General features: G+C 49.1%; 1 protein-coding gene across 4 annotated transcripts in view; it reads left to right on the top strand.

The window, feature by feature from the left end:
- Window positions 1–15,474, top strand: part of PIWIL4 (piwi like RNA-mediated gene silencing 4) — a 733,536-nt gene extending 718,062 nt beyond the window's left edge. For all 4 annotated transcript variants that reach the window (XM_063951459.1, XM_063951461.1, XM_063951460.1 and 1 more), the window contains 2 exons: window positions 9,569–9,716; window positions 15,166–15,474. In XM_063951459.1, coding sequence (XP_063807529.1) covers window positions 9,569–9,716; window positions 15,166–15,282 — 265 coding nt within the window. In that variant the 3' untranslated portion in view covers window positions 15,283–15,474. The remainder of the gene's footprint in view (window positions 1–9,568; window positions 9,717–15,165) is intronic.
- Window positions 15,475–15,821: the final 347 nt, after the last annotated feature.

Raw genomic sequence — 15,821 nt, 5'->3', positions numbered from 1 at the left:
AGACCTGGAGGGGGGCGGAAACGGGGCGTCATTGCCGGCTTTTGTGGACATTGATGCTTAGTTTTAAAGGAGTGTTCCAGGACTACAAAGGTGTATCTGGACCGTTTGCGGGGTGGGTCGCGGCGGCTGCGTGATGTCACACACAGCTACTGCGACACTTAATATCTGCCTTCGCAACTAAGCTGTGCAGGCAGAGGCCTACTCGAAGCATGCGATGCTCTCGCTGGATCTGGCATGCGGGGGGGGGGGGGGGTAACTTGCCCTGTTCTGGGTGTCCCCCCGCAAGTCAAAGAAATTGATGGCAGATGTGTGTATTCTCGCACATCTACGATCAACTCTGAATTAGGCCCTTGGATCTGACCGCAGGTCTGTGTCTGGCTGCTGTGCAAGGGGAGTTATTCAGAGATGGACACAGATCGTACGCAGCATGATCTGCATCTATCTCCTCATATGATGGGGGCCACCCAGCACAGGGTAAGGACACCCAGCATGTGAGTGACGCTGCCACACAATGCATCCATAATCTAATTGCAGACACGTCAAATTAAGGTTGACCCCTGCCAGTGCAGTTTGGCTGTGCTGTCAGGTGATCCGCCGCCATTTTTTTTAATTTGTGACGCAGCTGTCCCAAAAACGCTCTTGACATGCCCCGTTTGGCCTTCCCAACGCCTGCCACTGTCAGTCATGTTGCCACATCCTTCGGGGATGCGCCCGCAATGTGTATGACCATGCAGGTGCGATGTCACCACTGCGCATGGCAAACTGCGATGCGGCGACATTAACGCCCAACTCTAAATTAGGGACAAGCACCGTTCTGGGCATGTTCAGAAGGGGCTTTGAGATCTGTCCTGCACTTTTGCTCTGCCGCTGCCTGATTGACAGGCATCGATCGGCATTGAGGGGGTAGGCCTGTGTTCTCAGAAACGGGGGGCGTTTCTCCCATGTTTTCTGGGAGGGGAGAGCCAGGGGTGTGCATGTTACTTTCTCTGACGTCCTAGTGGATGCTGGGAACTCCGTAAGGACCATGGGGAATAGCGGCTCCGCAGAAGACTGGGCACAAAAATAAAAGCTTTAGGACTACCTGGTGTGCACTGGCTCCTCCCCCTATGACCCTCCTCCAAGCCTCAGTTAGATTTTTGTGCCCGGCCGAGAAGGGTGCACACTAGGGGCTCTCCTGAGCTTCTTAGTGAAAGTTTCGTTTTAGGTTTTTTATTTTCAGTGAGACCTGCTGGCAACAGGCTCACTGCATCGAGGGACTAAGGGGAGAAGAAGCGAACTCACCTGCGTGCAGAGTGGATTGGGCTTCTTAGGCTACTGGACACCATTAGCTCCAGAGGGACCGAACACAGGCCCAGCCTCGGAGTCCGGTCCCAGAGCCGCGCCGCCGGCCCCCTTACAGAGCCAGAAGCAAGAAGAGGTCCGGAAAATCGGCGGCAGAAGACATCCTGTCTTCACCAAGGTAGCGCACAGCACTGCAGCTGTGCGCCATTGCTCCTCAGCACACTTCGGTCACTGAGGGTGCAGGGCGCTAGGGGGGGGGGCGCCCTGAGCAGCAATAAAAACACCTTGGCTGGCGAAAATACATCACATATAGCCCCCAGGGCTATATGGATGAATTTTAACCCCTGCCAGATTCCACAGAAAAACGGGAGAAAAGGCCGCCGAGAAGGGGGCGGAGCCTATCTCCTCAGCACACTGGCGCCATTTTCTCTCACAGCTCCGTTGGAGGGAAGCTCCCTGGCTCTCCCCTGCAGTTACTACACTACAGAAAGGGGTTAAAAAAGAGAGGGGGGCAGTAATTAGGCGCAGTATAACAATACAGCAGCTATAAGGGGAAAAACACTTATATAAGGTTATCCCTATATATATATATATATAGCGCTCTGGTGTGTGCTGGCATACTCTCCTTCTGTCTCCCCAAAGGGCTAGTGGGGTCCTGTCCTCTATCAGAGCATTCCCTGTGTGTGTGCTGTGTGTCGGTACGTTGTGTCGACATGTATGAGGAGGAAAATGAGGTGGAGGCGGAGCAATTGCCTGTAACAGAGATGTCACCCCCTAGGGAGTCGACATCTGAGTGGATGAGCTTATGGAAGGAATTATGTGAGTCAGCTCTTTACAAAAGATTGATGACATGAGACAGCCGGCGACTCAGCCTGTGCCTGTCCAGGTGTCTCAAAAGCCATCAGGGGCTCCAAAACGCCCGTTACCGCAGATGGCAGATACAGACGCCGACACGGATACTGACTCCAGTGTCGACGATTAAGAGACGAATGTGACTTCCAGTAGGGCCACACGTTACATGATTGAGGCTATGGAAAATGTTTTTACACATTTCTGATAATACCAGTACCACTAAAAAGGGTATTATGTTGGGTGAGAAAAAAAAAAAAAAAAACTGCCTGTAGTTTTTCCTGCATCTGAGGAATTAAATGAAGTGTGTGATGATGCGTGGGTTTCCCCCGATAAAAACTGTTAATTCCTAATAAGTTATTAGCATCATACCCCTTCACGCCAGAGGATAGGGCACGTTGGGAAACACCCCCTAGGGTGAATAAAGCGCTCACACGCTTGTCTAAACAGGTGGCACTACCGTCCCCGGATACGGCCGCCCTTAAGGAACCTGCTGACAGAAAGCAGTAAAATATCCAAAAATGTATATACACTCACACGGGTGTGATACTGCGACCAGCAATCGCCTCAGCCTGGATGTGCAGTGCTGGGGTGGCTTGGTCGGATTCCCTGACTGACAATATTGATACCCTAGATAGGGACAGTATATTACTGACTATAGAGCATTTAAAAGATGCATTTCTATATATGCGTGATGCACAGAGGGATATTTGCCGACTGGCATCAAGAGTAAGTGCGCTGTCCTTTTCTGCCAGAAGAGGGTTATGGACAAGACAGTGGTCAGGTGATGCTGATTCCAAAAGGCATATGGAAGTATCGCCTTATAAAAGGGAGGAGTTATTTGGGGTAGGTCTAACAGACCTGGTGGCCACGGCAACGGCTGGAAAATCCAAATTTTTACCCCAGGTAGCCTCTCAACATAAGAAGACGCCGTATTATCAGGCGCAGTCCTTTGGGCCCCATAAGCCGAAGCCCTCTCCCGTTTTCTGCCAAGTCCTCAGCATGACGCTGGGGCTTTACAAGCGGACTCAGGCACGGTGGGGGCCCGTCTCAAAAATTTCAGCGTGCAGTGGGCTCACTCACAGGGGACCCCTGGATCCTTCAGGTGGTATCTCAGGGGTACAAATTGGAATTCGAGACGTCTCCCCTTCGCCGTTTTCCTAAAGTCTGCTTTACCGACGTCTCCCTCCGACAGGGAGGCGGTATGGGAAGCCATTCACAAGCTGTATTCCCAGCAGGTGATAATCAAGGTACCCCTCCTACAACAGGAAAAGGGGTATTATTCCACGCTGTTTGTGGTACCGAAGCCGGACGGCTCGGTGAGACCTAATTTAAATCTGAAATCCTTGAACACTTACATACAAAGGTTCAAATTCAAGATGGAGTCACTCAGAGCGGTGATAGCAAACCTGGAAGAAGGGGATTATATGGTGTCTCTGGACATCAAGGATGCTTATCTCCATGTCCCAATTTACCCTTCTCACCAAGGGTACCTCAGGTTTGTGGTACAGAACTGTCATTATCAGTTTCAGACGCTGCCGTTTGGTTTGTCCACGGCACCCCGGGTCTTTACCAAAGTAATGGCCGAAATGATGATACTCCTTCGAAGGAAGGGAGTTTTAATTATCCCTTACTTGGACGATCTCCGGATAAGGGCAAGATCCAGGGAACGGTTGGTAGTCGGGGTAGCACTATCTCAAGTAGTGTTGCGGCAGCACGGTTGGATTCTTAATATTCCAAAATCGCAGCTGATCCCGACGACACGTCTTCTATTCCTAAGGATGATCCTGGACACAGTCCAGAAAAAAGGTGTTTCTCCAGGAGGAGAAAGCCAGGGAGTTATCCGAACTAGTCAGAAACCTCCTAAAACCAGGCCAAGTGTCAGTGCAGCAGTGCACAAGGGTCCTGGGAAAAATGGTGGCTTCCTACGAAGCAATTCCATTCGGCAGATTCCACGCAAGAACTTTCCAGTGGGACCTGCTGGAAAAGTGGTCCGGATCGCATCTTCAGATGCATCAGCGGATAACCCTGTCACCAAAGACAAGGGTGTCTCTCCTGTGGTGGTTGCAGAGTGCTCATCTTCTAGAGGGCGCAGATTCGGCATTCAGGACTGGGTCCTGGTGACCACGGATGCCAGCCTGCGAGGCTGGGGAGCAGTCACACAGGGAAGAAATTTCCAGGGCTTGTGGTCAAGCCTGGAGACATCACTTCACATAAATATCTTGGAGCTAAGGGCCATTTACAATGCCCTAAGCCAAGCAAGACCTCTGCTTCAAGGTCAGCCGGTGCTGATCCAGTCGGACAACATCACGGCAGTCGCCCACGTAGAGAAGCTGCAAGGATTTTTCGCTGGGCGGAAAATCATGTGATAGCATTGTCAGCAGTGTTCATTCCGGGAGTGGACAACTGGGAAACAGACTTCCTCAGCAGAAGTCTTCCACATGATTGTAAACCGTTGGGAAAAACCAAAGGTGGACATGATGGCGTCCCGCCTAAACAAAAAATTGGACAGGTATTGCGCCAGGTCAAGGGACCCTCAGGCAATAGCTGTGGACGCTCTGGTAACACCGTGGGTGTACCAGTCAGTGTATGGGTTCCCTCCTCTTCCTCTCTTACCAAAAGTATTGAGAATTATAAGACGGAGGGGAGTAAGAACTATACTCGTGGCTCCGGATTGGCCAAGAAGGACTTGGTACCCGGAACTTCAAGAGATGCTCACGGAGGACCCGTGGCCTCTACCTCTAAGAAGGGACCTGCTCCATCAAGGACCCTATATATTCCAAGACTTACCGCGGCTGCGTTTGACGGCAGGGCGGTTGAACGCCGGATCCTGAAGGAAAAAGGCATTCCGGATGAAGTCATCCCTACCCTGATCAAAGCCAGGAAGGATGTAACCGCAAAGCATTATCACCGCATTAGGCGAAAATATGTTGCGTGGTGCGAGGCCAGTAAGGCCCCGATGGAGGAATTTCAACTAGGTCGATTCCTGCATTTCCTGCAAACAGGAGTGTCTCTATGGGCCTAAAATTGGGGTCCATTAAGGTTCAAATTTCGGCCCTGTCAATTTTCTTCCAGAAAGAACTAGTTTCAGTTCCTGAAGTTCAGACGTTTGTAAAAGGGGTACTGCATATACAGCCTCCTTTTGTGCCTCCAGTGGCACCTTGGGATCTCAATGTAGTTTTGGGGTTCCTAAAGTCACAATGGTTTGAACCACTTGAATCTGTGGAGTTAAAATATCTCACATGGAAAGTGGTCATGCTGTTGGCCCTGGCCTAGGCCAGGCGCGTGTCAGAATTGGCGGCTTTATCCTGTAAAAGCCCTTATCTGATCTTCCATTCAGACAGGGCGGAATTGAGGACTCGTCCTCATTTTCTCCCTAAGGTGGTTTCAGCGTTTCATCTGGACCAACCTATTGTGGTACCTGCGGCTACTAGTGACTTGGAGGACTCCAAGTTGTTGGACATAGTCAGGGCCCTGAAAATATATGTTTCCAGGACGGCTGGAGTCATAAAATCTGACTCGCTGTTTATCCTGTATGCACCCAACAAGCTGGGTGCTCCTGCTTCTAAGCAGACTATTGCTCATTAGATTTGTAATACAATTCAGCTTGCCCATTCTGTGGCAGGCCTGCCACAGCCAAAATTTGTAAAAGCCCATTCCACAAGGAAGGTGGGCTCATCTTGGGCGGCTGCCCGAGGGGTCTCGGCTTTACAACTTTGCCGAGCAGCTATTTGGTCAGGGGCAAACACGTTTGCTAAATTCTACAAAATTGATACCCTGGCTGAGGAGGACCTGGAGTTCTCTCATTCGGTGCTGCAGAGTCATCCGCACTCTCCCGCCCGTTTGGGAGCTTTGGTATAATCCCCATGGTCCTTACGGAGTTCCCAGCATCCACTAGGACGTCAGAGAAAATAAGAATTTACTTACCGATAATTCTATTTCTCGTAGTCCGTAGTGGATGCTGGGCGCCCATCCCAAGTGCGGATTGTCTGCAATACTTGTACATAGTTATTGTTAACTAAATCGGGTTATTGTTGTTGTGAGCCATCTATCCAGAGGCTCCGCTGTTATCATGCTGTTAACTGGGTTCAGATCACAGGTTGTACGGTGTGATTGGTGTGGCTGGTATGAGTCTTACCCGGGATTCATAAATCCTTCCTTATTGTGTCAGCTCTTCCGGGCACAGTATCCTAACTGAGGCTTGGAGGAGGGTCATAGGGGGAGGAGCCAGTGCACACCAGGTAGTCCTAAAGCTTTACTTTTGTGCCCAGTCTCCTGCGGAGCCGCTATTCCCCATGGTCCTTACGGAGTTCCCAGCATCCACTACGGACTACGAGAAATAGAATTATCGGTAAGTAAATTCTTATTTTGCATGCCCCCGCTTCCATCGGTCAGCTGGAGCTTACTCAGTTGGCCATCTGCGTTGGATGTTGGATCCGAGCTTGCGATGTCAGTCGCAGTGCTGGGATCACAACTACATGCAGGATGTGTTTCTTCCTGCATGTCCCTCCTTTAGATCGGGCGGAAGTACAATGCTGCTTGCTTTCAGCATAGCATTCCTGTCCATTTCAGAATCAGGCCTTCTATGTGATCGTTCCACCCCCTCCCTCTCTCCTTCTCCCAATTTGTCGGCTCTCTGTCTTTTTCCAGTTCCTCCAAATTGGCCATGTCGCAGAGATAAGAGGATTCCGGTCTTTGGTGTGATCAGTTATACAACCCTTGTAGAAGTTATGTAACGTCTTGAAACATTAATATTTTACTTATCCCTTAATGGGATGTACTCATAATGTCGACACCACAATCAGCAACAGTTATGATGTCGACATTGTTAAAATGTCAACATTAAACATGTTGGCATCTGAAGAATGTGAACATGTTCACAATGTCAACAGGTGAAACAGTGACATTCTGCAGGGACTAGATGGTTAGGCTGCGGGGGGGTGGGGGTGGACTAGGCATTAGGGGGAGGGTTAGGTTGTGGGAGGTTAGGGTTAGACACAAAAGGGAGAGTTAGTGTTAGGCTGCAAGAGAGAGGTTAGGCACTAGGGGGAGAGTTAGGCTGCAGGAGGGAGGTTAGGATTAGGCTGTAGGAAGTAGGTAACGCACTAGGGGGAGAGTTAGGGTTGGGCTAGAAGTTAGGGTTAGGCACAAGGGGGAGAGTTAGGGTTAGGCTGCAGGAGAGAGGTTAGGGTTTGACACTAGGGGGAGGGTTAGGCACTAGGGGGAGGTTACGCACTAGAGGGAGAGTTAGGATTAGGCTGCACGTGGGAGGTTAGGGTTAGGCACGAGGGGGAGGGTTAGGCTGTAGGAGGGAGGTTACGCACTAGGGGGAGAGTTAGGATTAGGCTGCACGTGGGAGGTTAGGGTTAGGCTGCAGGAGGGATTTTAGGGGGAGAGTTAGGGTTAGGCTGCAGGAGGTATGTTAGGGTTAGGCACTAGGGGGAGGGTTAGGCTGCAGGAGGTATGTTAGGGTTAGGCACTAGGGGGAGGGTTAGGCTGCAGAGGTATGTTAGGGTTAGGCACTAGGGGGAGGGTTAGGCTGCAGGAGGTATGTTAGGGTTAGGCACTAGGGGGAGGGTTAGGCTGCAGGAGGTATGTTAGGGTTAGGCACTAGGGGGAGGGTTAGGCTGCAGGAGGTATGTTAGGGTTAGGCACTAGGGGGAGGGTTAGGCTGCAGGAGGTATGTTAGGGTTAGGCACTAGGGGGAGGGTTAGGCTGCAGGAGGTATGTTAGGGTTAGGCACTAGGGGGAGGGTTAGGCTGCAGGAGGTATGTTAGGGTTAGGCACTAGGGGGAGGGTTAGGCTGCAGGAGGTATGTTAGGGTTAGGCACTAGGGGGAGGGCTAGGCTGCAGGAGGTATGTTAGGGTTAGGCACTAGGGGGAGGGTTAGGCTGTAGGAGGTATGTTAGGGTTAGGCACTAGGGGGAGGGTTAGGCTGCAGGAGGTATGTTAGGGTTAGGCACTAGGGGGAGGGTTAGGCTGCAGGAGGTATGTTAGGGTTAGGCACTAGGGGGAGGGTTAGGATTAGGCTGCACGTGGGAGGTTAGGGTTAGGCACGAGGGGGAGGGTTAGGCTGTAGGAGGGAGGTTACGCACTAGGGGGAGAGTTAGGATTAGGCTGCACGTGGGAGGTTAGGGTTAGGCTGCAGGAGGGATTTTAGGGGGAGAGTTAGGGTTAGGCTGCAGGAGGTATGTTAGGGTTAGGCACTAGGGGGAGGGTTAGGCTGCAGGAGGTATGTTAGGGTTAGGCACTAGGGGGAGGGTTAGGCTGCAGAGGTATGTTAGGGTTAGGCACTAGGGGGAGGGTTAGGCTGCAGAGGTATGTTAGGGTTAGGCACTAGGGGGAGGGTTAGGCTGCAGGAGGTATGTTAGGGTTAGGCACTAGGGGGAGGGTTAGGCTGCAGAGGTATGTTAGGGTTAGGCACTAGGGGGAGGGTTAGGCTGCAGAGGTATGTTAGGGTTAGGCACTAGGGGGAGGGTTAGGCTGCAGGAGGTATGTTAGGGTTAGGCACTAGGGGGAGGGTTAGGCTGCAGAGGTATGTTAGGGTTAGGCACTAGGGGGAGGGTTAGGCTGCAGGAGGTATGTTAGGGTTAGGCACTAGGGGGAGGGTTAGGCTGCAGGAGGTATGTTAGGGTTAGGCACTAGGGGGAGGGTTAGGCTGCAGGAGGTATCTTAGGGTTAGGCACTAGGGGGAGGGTTAGGCTGTAGGAGGGAGGTTAGGGTTAGGCACTAGGGGGAAGGTTAGGCTGCCACAGGATCCACCAGAAGTCACCTGGAAGTCCCCACTGGACCACCAGGAACGTTTTATCAACATTCTAATTACTTTGTAAAAGTCGACATGGTGAATGTTGATAAAACATACCACATCTTCTCTTAATATTTCCATTAGATAACTGCAGAATATGGTAATGGCATGTATAATAAAATACCTGTTTGCAGCCAGATTACGTATTATGATAGCGGAGATTACTGGAATCAAATCATTAACTGTTTGTTGTTCAACTTAATTCTCAATCGATTCCTTTGATCTCAGTGAGTGTTCCTCTCTCATGATTCCACCACTGTCCCCATGGCATAAACAGTCCCTGAGAAGGACAATAACAACTGTATCACTGCCAGTGGGCTGAGCCGTCATTTGCTTCTCTGTCCCCATAGATTGTGTAACCTGTTATCACTATCTATTGTCACATATTATCTGGAGTCATCTTCCATCCACATTCATGAAGGCGTCTGATGATGACTCTGTTTTTAATAGAACGATTGTCGGAATGCACTTTTGTGTTCTGGCCTTGCATGCTGCAATAATGCCCCATTGCCCGGTGTACATGTCCCACATCGCTTTCCTCATTGGTTACAATGACTTGCTCCGCTCTTTTCCACCAGAGTTTGTTTTATGGGGGAATTGTGTTTCTTTAAACTAAGAATCCTCTCTTCCCAGGTACGACTTTTTCCTGATCAGCCAAAATGCTCGCCAGGGGTCTGTGAACCCCACTCACTACAACGTGCTTTTCGACACCAATTGTTTGAAGCCGGACCACCTGCAGCGATTAACGTATAAAATGTGTCACCTGTACTACAATTGGCCGGTGAGTAGAACATCCTCTGCTTCTATCTCAGATCACTGAATTGTCCTTGTGTATGTGCAGACGTGTTCCGCTGCGTTGTCGCTGTGTACAGCAGCTTACGGTAGCGGTTCACATCGCGGCATGCTGTGCTCGTTCGCATTGCTGCCGGGTCCCATTAACTTCAATGGCACAGCGGGAGCGTGTAAACGCAAGGGTCCGGCTATGCCACAACATCCGTATCACAGCAAGAATGTAAAAGGACACATCTGTATGCTGCTATGGTGGAGGTCTAATCAGAGCTGCTGGGTAGTACGTTACTCAGTCCTGATACAGAATGCGGTATATACAAGATGGGGGATTTCACATGCCAGTGTACATCAGGGGTAGGCATCCTGTGACACTCCAGCTGCTGTGGAACTACACATCCCAGCATGACCTGCCACAGTTTATGCATGTTCCAACAGCAAAACTGTGGTAGGGCATGCTGAGATGTGTAGTTCCACCACAGCTGGAGTACCGCAGGTTGAAAACTCCTGCTCGTTAGAGTTAATAAATAGGTTAAACAAATGTGTCTGAGATTATTTGGATTATCTGTTTAAAATGAACCGTTGTGATTGGTCATAATCATCACTTGTAATCAATCATATCACTTGTAATCATATCACTTGTTAAAAAAACGAGGATACTCCAGAGTGATCCAGTAACAATATGAAATAACTGGGGCAGCCCAGCATCTCCGGGAATCTTGTGCACACCCCCGGAAGTGATGAAATTAGAGTCAAGACGCAAGGTCACGCCCCCTTCCCGTGAGGACACGCCTCTTTTGTGCAGGTGGGGTGGGGCTTTCCACACCAGGTGTCACTGAACCCAGTGATGCCCCTTGATCTAAAGTGTCTCCATAATACATTGATTTGCTTTTAGGCCGGGTTATACTTCATTGCTCTTATTCAGATCACATGGAGAAACCACCCAGGAAGGTGCAGCTTCCATGTCTCCATTCCTTTATTACCAGCTAACATTTTCCACAATTTATAATTCGATCTGTCCAGCACAGAGCAGTCACTGGGGGTAATTCAGACTGGCAGCGATCGCAGTCTGAAGCCCTTTGTGCGAGAGCGCACCCCAGGAGGCCCAGTGATATGCTTACAGGATCTAAGGCTTGCGATCGCCTCTGCGTGATTGACAGGCAGAGGCGGGGGGGGGGGCGTGCCAATGGCATTAGAACGCCTTTGGTGGGGCGTGGTCTGGACTATGCAAGTGTGTCCGGACCGTTGCGGGGGCGGGCTGCGGCGCCTGCGTGGCGTCACATGCAGCCGCTGTGCCCCCAAATGCGGCGAGTAGCCGCCTGCCAGCACAGCTAGGCTGCGTAGGCAGGGAGCTACTCAGTGAGTGCAAAAGCATTGTCGCCGCGTGATGCTTTTGCGCCCTTGCGCACAGGGCCGTCTTAACAGCAGTGTAGGCCCCTGGGCACAGCAATGCACTGGGCCCCCTACCCATCCTCCAGCGGTAGCGGTGGGGGGTGCTATCAACGGCAGCTTTGATGTCCCGTGGGCGGTAGGGGGTGTTCTATCTTCTGCTCAGCATGTAGGACCTGGAGCAGTAATTTCTGCTAATTACTCCTCTACTGCACAGATGGGGCTAAACTGTAGAAGGGGGCATTGGGTTGAATGAAGAAGCCCTGGTACATGACTTTCAGGGAGGTAGGGGGTGTTTAATACGTAGGGGAGGGGTGGATAGTGGAGTGGGCTTAATATTTATCAATTTCTGGTGGGAGGGCAGCTTGCTTGACTGCAGATATCTCAAATTCCTGAAAATGTATTTCTTAGCTTTGAATGGGATAATAAAAAACTAGAGAGTGCCACTTTTCAGGAGGTTCTGGGGACTTGGGGATCAGAGCTCAGGAACCAGAGCAATTCACCAATGAAAATCTAAAACTGCATATTAGGCATGTGGAGTTGGAGCAGGCACCAGCTGCTTGAAGGCTGATATCTCTGGTTCTGGGCATAGTAGAGACAAGCTGCCAGTGTCCACCAAAAGGGGAGAGTCACGGCTTTAGGATTATACCCTCAGAAAAACTCTAAGTCAGACAGAACCCGAGATATCTGGCTGGAAAGAGCAATTAACAGGCTTGAATGGGGACCACTGCTTTCAAGTCTGATATCTCCGGTTCCCCATGGCCGATTTTCAAAAATCTGGTACCCCTGGAAAGAGGGGAACCTCAGCTATCAGCCTAGGGCCCTTATACTCCTGGGGCCCTTGGGCAAGAGCCCATTGAGCCCATACGAAAACACGGCCCTGCTTGCGCACGGGGGGAGGGGGGGGGGGAGACATATGCAGGGCCTGACATGCGGGGCGGACTAGCCCTGTGCTGGGTGTCCCCCCGCATGTCAGTGAATCTGATTGTAGATGTGCTAAATTTAGCTACGATCAGATCTGAATTACCCCCATTGTGAATTGTAATTCCTAGCTATGCCATAAAATAGCATATTATGCTGTAATAAGAAGACAAGATTTCTGTCTGTACTGCTTGACCAGAGCTGCAGTTGGAGTACATTGATATTTAAAAAATTATGGGGCAGATGTGTTAAATCCTATAAACATTGGAGAAGTTGCCCACTCTTTAGGAGTTATGATACTTGTTCCCGTTAATCCATTATAGGAAGGGTTGCGGCGTCATACGATGCCATATTACTGTCCTGGATACAGCTGCAGTATAACATCTGTTTTCTTTGTCTATGTTTGAGTTTATTTAACATTTTCTTTGTTTCAGACTTTTTAATGATATCTGAACCAGTGTGGTGGGAATAAGCATGGAGATCTATTACGAGATTAAATGTTAGGGAAATTTCAGCAGCGGGCAGCACAAATAACAGTTTAGTTCTAGCAGTGTGTTAATAATGATAATAATAAAGATAGAAAGTGACAAGATATACAGATTTGCTGTATCCGAGCATTTCTTAATAATACTGGGAAGATTATCCAGGGCTTGTGAGGGATTTTGTGTGCTGGACATAGCAGTTTGTTGAAGATTTAATAAAACACATTGAGCAAGAATATTCTAAATGAGCAAGAGCAGAGTGTGTGGGCTAAATCGTAATGCAGAGTGGCTGCATGCTGTGTGCTCTGGCGACCTCTGCTGTTGCAATTGGGGAAGTACACACAGTAGTTCTAGAAATTCCTACTGCCACAATACACACAAAAATAAAATAAAGCAGTGCTCATTGGGAATATATGAAATCTTTTATAGTAATTTTATAATAATATTCATGATCATGCGTGATGCATTCTATCACTTTATTATATACCAATAACACCAATGAGGCACATAGTAGGTTTCAGAGACGTGAGGGGTAGCTGTCAGAATTGTATAATAATTGGGGGCAGCATTACAGTAAAAAGAAAGAACATCCGCTTTCACAGAACTCCCTACTATCATACCACAGCCTCTAATAAAAGTGTTTTTCACTGCCAGCTGCTCTCAATAAAATACAATGTTCAAAACCATTATCTATATTCATGTATTCCACACTATGCTCATGCAAGTTTTGGTGTATTTATTATTATTATTATTATTATTATTATTGTTAGTAGGGTTCTGTAGCGCCTAACAAAGTGCGTAAACAAATAAGCAAAACAAGAAAACAGTGACTAATAGTACAAAACAATGTCGGACAAGTACAGGGTATATAAACCTCAGGGGACAGGACACTGAAATAATTATCAGGGTGGCAGAAACCGAGGGTTAGGTGCCGTTGTATGGAGGAGAAAATATCTAATGCAGCGGTACACACTAGATGATGTTGAAAATGATGTGCCTGATTCCAACAGATCAGAATTGACTCATCGTCTAGTGTGTACGCACCATGGACCTAATTCAGACTTGATCTGCACATGATACATCTGCCCCCCCCCCTCCCCTTGCAGTGCACATGGTTTTGCCCATTAGAGAAATATTGTGCTGTTGCAATCACGTCTGAATTAGGCCCTATGTCGCTCATCTTCTGTCTGACCTGCATGAGTGCATGGAGAGGTCGTAGGGCCGGATTCAGTCCTGATCGCAGCAGCAAATTTGGGCAAAACCTTGTGCACTGCAGGGGGGGGGGGGGCAGATATAACGTGCAGAGAGAGTTACATTTGGGTGGGGTGTGTTCAGACTGAAATCTAAACTCCAGTGTAAAAATAAAGCAGCCACAGAAACAATATAACCCACCCAAATCTAACTCTCTCAGCACGTGTTACATCTGCCCCACCTGCAGTGCAACATGGTTTTACTCATTAGAGAACAAATTTGCTGCTGCGATCAGGACTGAATTAGGCCCAGAGTTTGTTCTTTCCCTTCCAATGGGTGATCTGAGGCTGCCCCATGTCACTTCCCCATGTGGTTGCCATAGGTACAAGCGACCCTTGCTGCCTCTCAACATGTTGATGTGCAAAATGGGTGTGGCCTCACAACCGCCCGCCACCCCAAGGCTCTCCCCACACTTTGACACACAGATGCTGTATGCATGCGCACGGCTCTGCATAGTGACACCCCCACACAACTACTCCCCTCTCCCTGCGCAGGACACTGCATCCTGTGGTGTGACAGTGCCACAATTCCTGAAAACAGGACAGTTGTAAATGATGGCAACAGTTTACCTTTTCGCTCAGGTACAGTTACCCGGAGATCACGTCTGTTGATTTCCAACCTGCGTGCTCCTATATTGTGTTGCCAAAGGTCTCCTCTCCAATCTGGACACTGCTACACTTTGCTTACAGAGAAGGAAACAATGGGTGACTACAGAGAGGAATTGTCAGAGGGTCAAGTCATAACTTCACCAACAGACGGGTTGGGGCTGATATGCCGGCGGTCAGAATACCAACCGCGGCATCCCAATGGTTAGAACTCTCCCCGGTAGTGCATAAACCTAACCCTCCCTTCCCGCAGCCTACACCTAAACCCCCCCACATGCGCAGCTTGCCTCTCCAGTGGTCCGGCAACAATTGTTTGCGATCCCAACGGTCAGGATCCTGGCTCCGGGATTATGATCCTGTTTGCAATGCCGGTGCTGGCATTCTGAGCAGTGTAGGGATTCCAGCGTCGCACTTTTGACTGCTGGGATCCTGACCGCATCCCCATCAGGCTTATTAAGTGATCGATTTCATCGTTCTCATCTTTTCCAGCTTTACAGAAATGCTTACAGTAGATCAGAGTTTTCCAAATCCAGTTCTCAAGGACCCCTAACAATGCATGTTTTCCAGATCTCCTAGTTGGTGCACAAGTGTATTCAACACTGACTGATGCATTTTAGAAGATCCACAGGTGGAGCTACAGTAATTATTTCACTTGTGACGCTGAGGAGACCAGTAGAACATGCACTGGTAGGAGTCCCTGAGGACTGGATTTGGGAAACGCCGGCTTACAGTGTGATTTGTAGTTTGTGCAGATGGAAGTGAATTTGATGTCTAATTTGTTCAACTTTCGTTGTAGGGGGTGATCCGCGTGCCCGCTCCCTGCCAGTACGCACATAAGCTCACCTTTCTCGTTGGGCAGAGCATACACCGAGAGCCCAGCCTGGAGCTATCACATACCTTGTTCTACCTATAAGTGCTTGATCTGTTTCCTGAAGCAGGAAGGTAACATGCTGCCCTTGTGAATAAAACAAGGGGTCGGTCTGGACCACTGTACATCTCTGATTGAAGTGTTGCTTCATGTCACATTTTATACACGGTTTTATGAGAATGTTCTTCATCTTTTGTAACCAATGTCTAGTTTGTTATTAAAACCTTATTGTTTGTATTCTTCCCTGTTCTCCTTTTGTTGACGCAGTAGCTCTGAATTCTACATTTTTATTTATTTTTACCAGTGAATTACATTACCAAAAAAAGTTTTGAATAGATGTAGGTAAAACTGTCTCGGCTGGTGACTTTCTGCATTAGTTAGATGGGAGGGGTTGGGGCCGCGTTACCGGCGGTCTGCATCCCGATGCCGTAATCCAATTGAACCAGCTTAATTTCTAAATAAGTGACGCACGTGTTCCCTGTTTCCTGACACTGAGATCCTGTCTAAGTCATTATACAAAGAAACTTGCACGATTAGATAATTCTGCCTGTGATATGTGTATGGATGAACTGGATAACTTGCTT

Source organism: Pseudophryne corroboree, chromosome 2, assembly GCF_028390025.1.
Source record: "Pseudophryne corroboree isolate aPseCor3 chromosome 2, aPseCor3.hap2, whole genome shotgun sequence".
In the NCBI taxonomy this organism is placed as follows: Eukaryota; Metazoa; Chordata; class Amphibia; order Anura; family Myobatrachidae; genus Pseudophryne; species Pseudophryne corroboree.
Note: the sequence above shows the minus strand (reverse complement) of the source record. Positions and strands in the feature narration are given on the sequence as shown.